Here is a 12,664-nt window from a genome sequence, read left to right on the forward strand (position 1 = left end):
CAAAGAGGGCACCCCAGACGTTCCATCGCTGAAGTCGCAAAGAAAGCTGCGGGAGTGGCTTTGGATTAAGGAAAATAGGACTGTAGGGTATTGTTGCTGGGATGCAAGCTGGGACTTGATCAACCCTAGCTGATTCAAGTAGGCAAAGCAGTTTGATGTTGAAAGACCTCAAGCACCCCAAGATCCAGGGAGTATAACAAAAGACGCAGGACAAAGCATCTACGACATCTAGTTATTTCTTCCGTTTCCACTTCACCACTCATTACTCAATCACTTAAATAGAACAATGTTGACTGAAAGCTTAGAGCACTCTTCAACCAGCCGAGAAGTCACGGTCTCTTATCCTAAACAAATGCAATGTACTCTCTTCGTGAATTAACACAGTTAACTCTCAAGAACCGAGTCTACTTAGTGTAAGTAGGTACCTCATTGAATCGCAGTTCATTTAGAGATGAATGTAGGTATTATAATGAGCAGCAGTGTATTCTAGTTGTAAGTAGGTGTCACTATGAGACACATTCGGTCAGGTTTTAAGTAGATATATCACAGTGAGAACTAGTTCGCTCTAACTGTAAGAAGGTGCTACACTGATGTGCGGCTCATCTAATTTTGAATTAGTACCATAGAGATGAACACTGCTTAACAGTAAGTAGATACCTGTGAGATACCATTTGCTTAAGTACCACAATGGGACACATTTTATCCAGCTGCAAATAGGTACCTGAGTGAAAAAAATAGTTGAACTGGCTGTACATAGGTAAACTAAGTGATGTACAGTCACCTCAGTTTTAAATAGGCCCCGTTGTAACACAGATGAACAAGCTGTAGACAGATATCATAAAAAGAAAATCCATTCTAGACGTAAACAGTCCAAAACTGTGAAACAGTAGAACTAGTTCTAAGTAAGTATCACAGTGAGGTACAGTTCACTTAGCTGAAATTAGATACCAGCTTGAGGTACAGTCCAAGAGGCTGTTTGCCTACTGTGCCAAATTCAATTCTTCCAGCAGGAAATCTGGAAGAATTGAAACCAACCTTTTAACCAAGCGAAAATTTATCTCTCCTCAGTTAATTTAACACAACAGAAAGCAAGGGAGAGGAAGGTTATGACGAAGAAGAGAAATAGAAGTAAAAGAAGCAATAACAAACGGGGCACCGTTGCTTTCGGCGATGAACGTCTGTTATCAGTCCTTTCTGCAATAGGCAGAAGGCCTGGAATTTTGGTGGGAGGGACTAGTTGATTACATCGACCTCAGTGTTCGACCCCGAAAGAATGAAAGGTAAAGTCGACAACGGCGGAATTTGAACTCAGAACGTAAAGGCGGACGAAATGCCGCTAAGATAGCGATTCTGCCACCTCGCTTGGTGAGTTCCATTCCTTCTTTGCTCCATTCGTTCTCTGACCAACAGTTATTGAGAAGTGAATTTAAGGGTGATGGTTACAAATTGAATGTCTGAATCCACAAGTAATGCTGATTCTATTACAAAGACATAGTGTCCTGGGTATAACTTTAAACTGCATTCAGTAGTGAAGCCCTGGTTTGGAAGTTCCAGGGTTTTGAGGAGTGTAGAACCACTTCTTAGCCACTATTGTTCCAAGATGTATTGTGATCCGGAGTAGTAGTACCTGCTAGCGTTCTAGCTATAGATTAATTAGCATATTAAGGGCTTGCCTATCTATGCATGTGAAGACTGGATCCGGCAGATTCAGCCGAAGAAACCTTCATGGTTCAACAGAGGGGAAAGGCAACTGCAGCTATGCACTGTGAAGTGCAGAGAGCAAGATGTGGCAAGTATGACATCTTGGTAACCCAATGCATTCGTCTCCAACCCTATACGGTATGCAACTTTTCTTCACTTTAAACAAAGTCACTGCGCAAGTCATGTCATCCTTAAGGATGACTACATAGTCCGTATCGTTCCGATGTAGGAACAGGACGAATACATAGCATAACATGTGGAGGCACATGGCCTAGTGGTTAGAGCAGCGAACTTTCGGTTGAGGGATTGTGGGTTCGAATCTCAGACCGGGCGATGTGTGTGTTTATGAGCGAAACACCTAAGCTCCACGCGGCTCCGGCAGAAGGTAATGGCGAACCTCTGCTGACTCTTTCGCCACAACTTTCTCTCACTCTTTCCTCCTGCATCTTGCAGCTCACCTGCGACGGACCGGCGTCCCGTCCAGGTGGGGAACCCATACGCGAAGGAAACCGGGAAACCGGCCCTTATGAGCCAGGCGTGGCTCGAGAAGGAACAAACATAACATCCTATAACAAAGCGTCTCCACGGTGGAAGACAATGGAAGACGGTGCTATTTGGTATTTCAGAGGAAACAGGTGATATAAGAAAGACAAGAAGATAATCAGATTGATACTAATAAGACATACACCTAGACAGAAATACATACAGAGACAAGCAGATAAGCATTATAGACAGATGAACAGCCAGGTTGACATATATACAGAGAGACAAGCACACATACACACAACAGACAGGTAAATGCAGATTGATAGATAGATTAGTATTTTTCATTTATTTTAAAGAAATGTTCATTAGATTTGTTTCATATGATAGAAATTACCATATGATAGAAACTTAAGCACCGTTAGTTACATAGATATGTGTTAGCTGTATATATGAATGCTGTAACGAATTTATGAGATCGTTTCATTCTGGGTGTTGGTAATAAATACATATTTAGATTGGACTATAAAGTTGTTAGAAAAACCCATTTATCGTGCACTAAAAATGACATACAAGCAAAACACATTACAAATCAGATATTCAGAAATTGCCCCGAGAGTAATTTAAAATTTCTGCACAATTTCTCCAAGCATTTTCTGAACATTTTGAAACCTCTCACCAATATAAAAAATAACTTGATATTGTTTGCTGCTCTTTTATGCTGGTGACAAAAGATGTTCAGAAGGGGTTTGGAGCAGCTAAAATGTTCATAAGAGGTTTACAGGAACTAAAATATTCAGAAAGTGTTTAGAGGAGCTAAAATATCCAGAAAATATTTGGGGAAGCTAAAGTATACAGGAAGGGCTTCGTGAGAGATTAAAATGTCCAGAGCAGGCTTGGAACTAAAATATTCAGAAGAGGCTTACAGGACGAAATACAGCTAAGCATTTCGTCCGGCGTGGTCACGATTCGCCGACTCGACAGACATAATAACTGTGCTTATAGATTTGTTCGATCAGGGCTGATCTGCAGCTGAACACAACAGCACCAGCAACAACAGCATTTAAAAATCATTTCTCATGAAATCATACCAAAATCTTTTCTCACCAAAACGGGTGGCGCCATACACCTTAATGAAACAACACAAAAAACTGTCAACATATGTTCAGTGGAGTCAAAACAGTTAATTTCTCACACTGGCCTCGTGAGAAATTGCAGCTCTTTTCCTTCTTCTTCTTCACACATGATCTTCTTTATCCATGACCTGATGGACCACCGGTTCCACTACAGAGAGCCTGGCAATCCCTCAGTCTCAAATTAGGTACTTAACGCTAGTTTTTTCCCTATTCTTTAATTAGCTTTACACAACGATATTTGTGGGGAATTCCAGTAAATATCAAACAAGAAAATCATATAAGACAAAAATATAGACTTATCTCCATCGTAGCCTCTCACACGATAGAACGTCGACAAAAACATGCTCATGCGTAACTGTGTGGTAAGAACTTTGCTTACCAGTCACTTAGTTCAGGGTTCAGTCCCACTGCGTGACATCTCGTGCAAGTGTTTTCTACTATAACCCCGGGCCGACCAAAGCCTTATGAGTGGGTTTACTAGACGGACACTGAAAAAAAAACCTTGTAACCACACAAGTGTTTTTCTCTGACTATTCTTTCCTTTTACTGCGGACCTTTCCTCTCTTCTTTCTGACGACGAGCCATGCTCGAAACGTTATACAACTCCCTCCGTTTTTTCTATCTTAAAGTGAGCATTAACCTAATACATTCACTGTGTACGTCATTTTGACTTTTGTTGGTTTGTTTTTATTTTTATTTTCGATTTGCCTATACATACATACATACATACATACATACATACATACATACATACATACATGTATGTATGTATGTATACGTATGTGTATATATATATATATGTGTGTGTGTGTGTGTTTATGTATTTATGTATATATGTGAGTGTGTCTTTGTTTTTGTTCCCCAACGACGCTTGTCAACCGGTGTTGGTTTGTTTACGTCCCCGTAATCTAGGGGTTTCACAAATGAGAGCGATAGAATATATACCAGATAAAAGATAATGTCTTCTTCATATTCTCCATTAACTTCAACAAAGATGTAAACCATTAAAAAAAAAATTTTTAAACATGCAGAATAATAAACACCTGGATGTTCCCTTGGCCCTCTTCACTTTATTCACCTGTAGAGTAGCTTGTATTAGAACCAAGAACGATACCAACACTAAACCCCAGGTACATGATACAAATAAATACAAGACAATACAATCAACAAAAAATCTCACGACACATGGGTACTTACCAGCTCTCATCTTGACCAGTTTCCGTTATTTTTTCGGTGGTAGTAGTAGTAGTAGTAGTAGTAGTATAGTAGTAGTAGTAGTGTCACTTGTCTAGGCCCGAAACTGTTTTCATAGGGGGTAAGTGGATAGCGGAAAGAAGTGATCCCAGTTCATCTCTGGTTGCCCACGTTAACACCCTCTGTTATTGGTAACAGCCATAAGGGTTCAGTGTATACGAGTCCGCGTATCCAGGGGAGTCACTTTATATGTAATGAGAAGCAACCAGAGTCGGGTTGTCCGGTTTGCTTCTGGTTCCGGTATAAAATGTCGTTTGTGTCATCGGAGAAAATTTACTGCGTTTGTTGGTTCAGACGACCTCTAATGTTTGTCTATTTTGTCTGTCTCTAAAACCGCGTGCGTGCGTCCGTGGGTGCATGTGTGTGTATGTGTGTGTGTACCTGTTTCACTGCCTTCGTCTCTTTCTCCCACTTTCTTTCTCTTTCTAAAATTTCTCCCTCCTCCCGCCTTTCCTTCTTTCTCTGACTTTTAATTTGCTTTTCCTCTTCCCTCCTTATTTCAATATTCTGTCATCACCTTGTCTATATCTATCTATCTATCTATCTATCTATCTATCTATCTATCTATCTATCTATCTATCTATCTATCTATCTATCTATCTCTCTCTCTCTCTCTATCTATCTATCTATCTATTTATGTATCTATCTATTGATGACCTGTCTATGCAGCACCTTCATACCATTCTATCTATCTATATCTCTCCATATGTCTGTCTTCCTAATCTATTTCTCCACTAAGTTCCCTTTCTCCCAATCTACAAAGGTATTTACCCCCCTCTCTCTCTCTCTCTTTCTCTTTTACAAATTCTCTCTCTTATCTCCTTTATAAACTCGCTCTCCCTTTCTTGTTCACTCTCTCTCTCTCTCTCTCTCTCTCTCACAAAATCACTCCCTTTCACAAATTCATTCTCTCTTTCTCTCTCTCTCAAACACACTCTCCCTCTACCCTCTTCCTATCACTCTCTACCTTCCCGATTATCGTCTGCTTTTCTCCAACTCACCAACAATGCATAAATCATTATAACCAACACCAGTATTTCCACCACCTTCGCTACCTTAACTCACTCTGAGCACTGATTTTATCAAGTTGTTCTCATGCCCTCTACCGAAGTCCACTTCCCTTCCTAATCTACATTCCTTCTTTCCTTCTGCTATTTACTTTTTCTTTCTGTTTTCTTATTGTCGTTTTCTCTCATTTTCTTTCTTTTCCTCATTCCATTCTTACTTGTTTCTCATTTTCTTTTCTCTTTCTCCCACCTCTTCAGACATTCATTCCTCTCTTTTCTTCTTTCCAAGTTTTAGGCCCATACATTTCCCAGGAACCGATACATTTCATATATTCCTCGCAAGACCTCGCCTTCAGTATCACCAATAAGCTGCCACTAGCACCACAAACTACAGCAGCAGCTACTACGACCAAGATCAACACTATACTCTACCTAACACATTCCTTTAACCACCTCGACCCATACGACAACGATTGGATTAGATATGGGATGAAACCTCTCTTCGACTTCAACCTGCACCCAATTACCTAATGCGTATGGTTATGGTGAAGTACTAACTAAATCAACTTGAGATTTACAAATTAAGCCTCAATTTTAAACACACGCTCTCTACCTACTCTGTCTTTTACACATACACATAGTTGTCTAGAAATAAACCATACTATTCCATTCAGCCGTTTCAAATGATTGCTGGCTTTGGATCTCTATCTCTGGCATGAAATCATTTAGTAATTTGGTTATCATAAGAACATACTGATAATACCTAATAGTAATCTTTTCTGTTCTACGATAGGCACACTGCTTGAAATTTTAGAGGGGAGGGGTTAGTCGATTAACTCGACCCCAGTACTCAACTGATATATATCTTATCGATCCCGAAAGAAAAAAGAAAGAAAGGCAAAGTCGACTTCGGCGGATTTCGAACTCGGAACATAAAACCAGAAGCTATGCTTTATAACGAAAAGACGGACGAAATGCCGGAAAGCATGTTGCTCGGTATGCTAACGATTCTGCCAAATAATCCTTTCTACTATAGGCACAAGGCCTGAAATTTTGGGGGATGGGACGAGTCGATTACACTGACCTCAGTGTTTAACTGGTATCGACCCTGATAAATAATAATAATAATAATAATAATAATAATAATAATAATAATAATAATAATAATAATAATAACGATAAGCTGAGCTGGCAGACTCGTTAGCACGCCGGACAAAATACCTTGCGGTAGCTCGTCCGTCTTTTCGTTATAAGTTTAAATTCCGCTGAAGTCAACTTTGCTTTTCATCCTTCCGTGGTCGATAAAACAAGTACCAGTTGAATACTGGAGTTGACGTAATCGACTTACACCCTTCCTTGAAACTGATGGCCTTGCGTCAAAATTTAAAATCAATGTAAATTGAGAATCTGGAAAACCTTGAAGCCAGCCTTATCAGCTTAATAAACATTTGAAGGTAACAAGCTGACACAGCACCAACCCCCTCCCACAACTCTTTCACGGTCAAATAAACCATTTCAAACATATATTCCTATAATCGCTAGCATAATAACATACGAAAATGATAGCACCAAACACCGTCAGAGAACGGCATTAAAATCTACTCCAATAAAAATCACTCTCATTACCTACAACATAAAACACACAGCAGCAAAATCCTAGTTTCCCAGCTAAAAATAGTATACCACTTGGAACGTACGTCCCATAGTACTCCTAAGAGTGCAAATAAGAACAATTTTCTATCCAATCACGATTGGACAGAACAACTAGATTGCATAAAATGTTACTTCTCCAAGGACGTAATGTATAAAGCATGTTGATATTGAAATATATTATGCTGGATTAAAGAACACTTTTAAAATCAGATACAACCTGCACGAACACTCATTTACATCCATAGACAATTAATTCAGTAATCTCAATATGTCTGAAAGTTGAGAGACAATAGATTCGAAATCGTTTCTCAAACCTGAAGCATTATGCATGGAAGACACTGTACACCATTGGAGAAAAATGTTGCACATTATTGCCATCCGGAGAGTTCCATGTCTGACACTCAAATCCTTAAATAAAATTATCTGAACTTGAGTTCTCAGTCAAGGTTCATTAGACAGGCTCCTCGAAATAGTTTTCTCCACCATAGGAAACAGAGCACAGAGATACTGGCAGCGAAAAATACTCTCACTAGAGTACGCTCTATCGTCACACTTGACCACTGGCCACTGATGGAAATCTGTCTAACAATTATTTCTTTTAGCCTACACCAAGTACTCCTTGTTTCTATTTATGTCACCAGAGCTTACGCACTTAAGGATAAACTAGAAGCATAAAACAGAATGAATTATAAGATGCTTCCGAAAATATGCATTGAGTACTCTTTCTCACATTTGTGTGTGTGTGTGTGTGTGTGTGTGTGTGTGTGTGTGTATTTGCGTATATGCGTACGTACGTATGTATGTATGTATGCATGCATGCAGGTATCTATCTATATACGTATGTGTGTAGGCATATATGTATGTGTGTATGTATGTATGTGTGTATGTATGTATGCATGTATATATATATATATACTCACACACACATACGTATGTATATATATACATACACCTACAATTATGTATGTATGCCGGTATGTATATGTATATACGTGTAGGCATGTGTGTGTGTGTGTGTGTGTGTGTGTGTGTGTGTAATACACAAGCACCCGCGCACATGAAAACATTTTCTATAACTTTCAAAATAAGTCAAAACATTAAAAGCCATTTTACTGTAAAGATGCTCTCGTTGTGAGAAAAAATTTACAAACTTTTTTCCACAGTTTTATTGAACGAAACGATTAAGAGATGTGAATTTTATTTGTGTTTTATTTTTTCCTTCAGATCGTGGGAATGTCATATTTTTACAAGAATACTACAGAAGGGGAAATGACCTTGGTAACAAATTGGCTGTAATACAGCTTTATTACTATCACACTGCACCTCACAAAATATGTCCCTAGTGTCACATGGCAACTTACACAATCTGAAGACGACATGAACAGGCTGTCACACTACACATTACCCAAACACAACATAACCAAACTTCCAGACAACATTCCGCACTATGTACTCAAAACACTACATTAACAACAGTACACGACACACACGTTCTATGTGTGGAGGCGCGTGGCTTAGTGGTTAGGGTGTTAGCATCATGATCGTAAGATTGTGGTTTCGATTCCTGGACCGGGCGACGCGCTGTGTTCTTGAGCAAAACACTTCATTTCACGTTGCTCCAGTCCACTCAGCTGGCAAAAATGAGTAACGCTGCGATGGACTGGCGTCCCATCCATTCAAACTGGGAAACCGGGCCCATGAGCCTGGCTAGGCTTTAAAAGGGCGCATTTATTTTTTGTGGAGGCACATGGCCTAGTGGTTAGGAGCAGCGGACTCGTGGTCGAGGGATCGCGGGTTCGAATCTCAAACCGGGCGGTGTGTGTGTTTATGAGCGAAACACCTAAGCTCCACGCGGCTCCGGCAGAAGGTAATGGCGAACTTCTGCTGACTCTTTCGCCACAACTTTCTCTCACTCTTTCCTCCTTCATCTTGCAGCGCATCTGCGACGGACCGGCGTCCCGTCCAGGTGAGGAACCTATACGCCAAGGAAATCGGAAAACCGGCCCTTATGAGCCAGGCATGGCTCGAGAAGAAACAAACAACACACGTTCTGTCACACCGAAACAAAATATATTCACACTGCCATTATATGCCCTCCACCAGTGGTTCTCAACCGGGGGTCCATATGATCCCTGTGGTGTTCATACAAGATTTTTAGGGATCCACGCAAGCAAAATAGTAAATTGGGGACTCAGAGTAGTATATTAAGGGTCTACGAAAAACAATTTGCTTTCGATGTACTTACTGCAAGAAACAGCAAGATTTCTTTAATGTTTTACAACCTACACAAACTGCTCAAGTATGAAAAGCAAAATAGGAATTTCGAAAGAAATATCTATAAAACTAGTTTTTAGACAACGAATGGCCATGGAGGTCCACCAGAGTAAAATAATAATCAGAAGAATCCGGAGGTAAAAAATGGCTCTACACAATATACCCAGTGTGGTGTAGTTCAGTCTGGATTTCATCGTTCCAGCATTCAAGCTTAAATGAATCCCAAAACCTAGTTCTGTGAAGTAGTGACGTAGATTACATAAAACGTCTATGCTTGCTCTCAACTGTAAATGCTAATTTTAGACCTTCGTTTAAATATAAGAATATGAACTTACCTAAATTGTTATAATCTTCAGTAGAAGGAAAAACTTCATCCTCCGGGTCTGGCACATCCGAGAGAAAGTAATACGAAGGTATTTCGTGGATGGGATTGCTAACATGTAATAGCTCTGCATTTGTGGCTATATTCGAAACGTCAGTATCCAACACTGGAGATATTTCGTCGAAATGAGGCGGCTGTGGAAATGCAAAAAAAAAAAAAAGACATACATTATGTGTACGCGTGTATGTTTGTACGTCTATATGTATGCATCATATCATATACACATATATAAGTCTAATAAGAATGGCAAAAATTGCGAGAACGAGAGAGGAAAAGAATGTATTGTAAAATTTACCGTACCATATTTCATTATGAAAATTTTACAAATAATTATTCCGAGTACTATGTGTGTGTGTGTGTGTGTGTGTGTGTGTGTGTGCGTGTGCGCGCGTGTATAGGTGTATGCGTGTGTGTGTGTGTGTGTGTGTGTGTGTGTGTGCGCGCGTGTATAGGTGTGTGTAATTTTTGGGGACTAATGGGTATATATCAGTTAGTGTGTTGAGTAAAGCACGTCCACAGTTTGGGCTACCTGGTGTCATCCACGATTGGGGTATATTTCCCCATAACAGACAGCTGCAGGACGGGTCGAAACGTTCGTCGTACTGAAAAAAGACTAGTGCTAAATCTACTTTCCGTTTCCTTCATCAATTATACATACATACATATATATATATATGTGCATGTGGGTGTATTCCGGCGTATCCACTTATACTTACTATATTAGGTTATCTTTGTGCCCTCCTTAATTTGTATTCCATTTTATTTATCTATTTATCTATACATGGATATATATATATATATATTATATATATATATATATATATATATATATATACATATATATATTCATATTTATTTATTTAATTATTTATTTTTGTTTATTTGGCACTTACTAATCTATAATTAATTTAATTTATAATTAATGAACTTATATCTAAATTAATAGTAACTTCTGTAGGTGTGTGAAAATGTGTATGTGTACGTATGTATGTTTTTGTACATATAGGTATGATCGTGGGTGGATGTACGGATGTATGTTTTTATTACACATATGAGCACGCAGGTACGTACTTGGATATGTATATATGTATATGCGAATATTTATTCATGGGTGGATATAAATATAGGTTTTATTTGTACGTATGAGTGCGCAGATATATATTTAAATATATATATATGTGTGTGCGAAAGTTCCCTGACACAGTATATGAAAGTGTATTAATATTTATGCGTATATGCGGATGTGCGTGTGAGTGTGTGTGTTAGTGTTAGACACTGCTGCCTGTACTGATTTGTCTATAAGCCATGCGATGACAGACATACACTCTGCAATTTATTGAATGTGTAGAGATGTGTCGGGGTGTATTCATGTGTATGTGCATGTGTGTGTGAGTTTCTGTGTGGATGTGTGGGTTTAGGGTTAGATGTGGATGTGTATGTTTTGCTTGTGCGGTATGGTGGATGTCGGGAGGCTCTCAATTGACCAACCGTGAGGAAGATAATGATAATTTTAAATTCAAATCCAATAGTTATTTATGTCATAAGGAAAATTACTAACTGGAACCGGGACATACATTATACCGCTCTGGATCCTAATGTAAGCGTTATTATAATATATGAATGATAATAATGGTAACATTAATGGTATTGACAACGATGATGATGCTAACTTTAATGACACTTTAGAAATTAGTATGAAGTAATATAATGTACTATTGACTATGTATATTTGCATCTAGGTACTAATTTGTGTATGTTTATTATCACAATATCAAGTAGAAAAACTGAGACATTGAATGCGGAACACATATATATGTTTACTAATTTATATTATTTATTTATATCATTATGTATATGTATATTTTTATATGTATAAGAGTGTGATTATATGCACTCGTATGTATATGTTGTATTATGGGTATGTACCCACACCCATGTGGGTATATATGTAGACTGATTTATATTACATAATCTCCGAAGAGGCCTTATGATATTTTTGTAAATGTCTCATTTATATCTATATATTGACCTACCATAAAAGGCTAATATTGGTAAAATGAGACATACTTATCTACATGGCCGAAACAGCTGTAAGATGTAATCTATACTTATATTTATATTTACTTATATTTATATTCTCTTTTATATATATTCTACTTATTACACAACATTACTCTTTTATGTACACTTTTTTATGTACATTCCTTTATGTACACTGATTTGTTCTGCCTTTTATATTTAACCCTACAGTCTCTTATGTGGTGGTTTAATAAAGTATGTGATTGAGTATTATCTGGTAATTGATATTTGATTAGATGTATTTCTCCATTTTCTTATTTTGTGTATATATATATATATATATATATATATAGATATATATTATATATATATATATATATATATATATATATTATACATATACATATACATATACATATACATATACATATACATATACATATACATACACTCAGCTAATAAGCATGAAGTCTTTTACCGACATGCTGCAAAGTTCCGACCTACAAGACCTGCTCTTTCTGTGACTTATACAGTAACGCCAGTAATTTCGGAGATGGCTGCCATCGTGCAATCTCCCAATGAGACTATCTCGTCTCACTCGGGTCGCCAATTCTCGTTACTCATACTGTACTTTACCTGCAAGACCCAAACTAACCCTTAAGCTCCAGAATTTCCTCTTCCAGAACGTCGTATCCTTGGAATACCGTCTCTACTCATGTATTTTAGAGGGGGGGTTCTTGCACCCGCAATTTATA

At 38.3% G+C, this 12,664-nt stretch overlaps 1 protein-coding gene across 4 annotated transcripts in view; it reads right to left on the reverse strand.

The window, feature by feature from the left end:
* Window positions 1-12,664, reverse strand: part of LOC115214001 (apoptosis-stimulating of p53 protein 2) — a 210,716-nt gene that overhangs the window by 151,877 nt on the left and 46,175 nt on the right. For 2 of the 4 annotated variants that reach the window (XM_029783012.2, XM_029783010.2), the window contains exon 2: window positions 9,844-10,024. In XM_029783012.2, the coding sequence (XP_029638872.1) occupies window positions 9,844-10,024 (181 nt within the window). Of the gene's footprint in view, window positions 1-4,517; window positions 4,543-9,843; window positions 10,025-12,664 lie in introns of those variants that run through there. The other 2 variants (XM_036504937.1, XM_036504936.1) reach the window with 1 other exon arrangement.

Source organism: Octopus sinensis, linkage group LG7 (genome assembly GCF_006345805.1).
Source record: "Octopus sinensis linkage group LG7, ASM634580v1, whole genome shotgun sequence".
Taxonomy (NCBI): domain Eukaryota; kingdom Metazoa; phylum Mollusca; class Cephalopoda; order Octopoda; family Octopodidae; genus Octopus; species Octopus sinensis.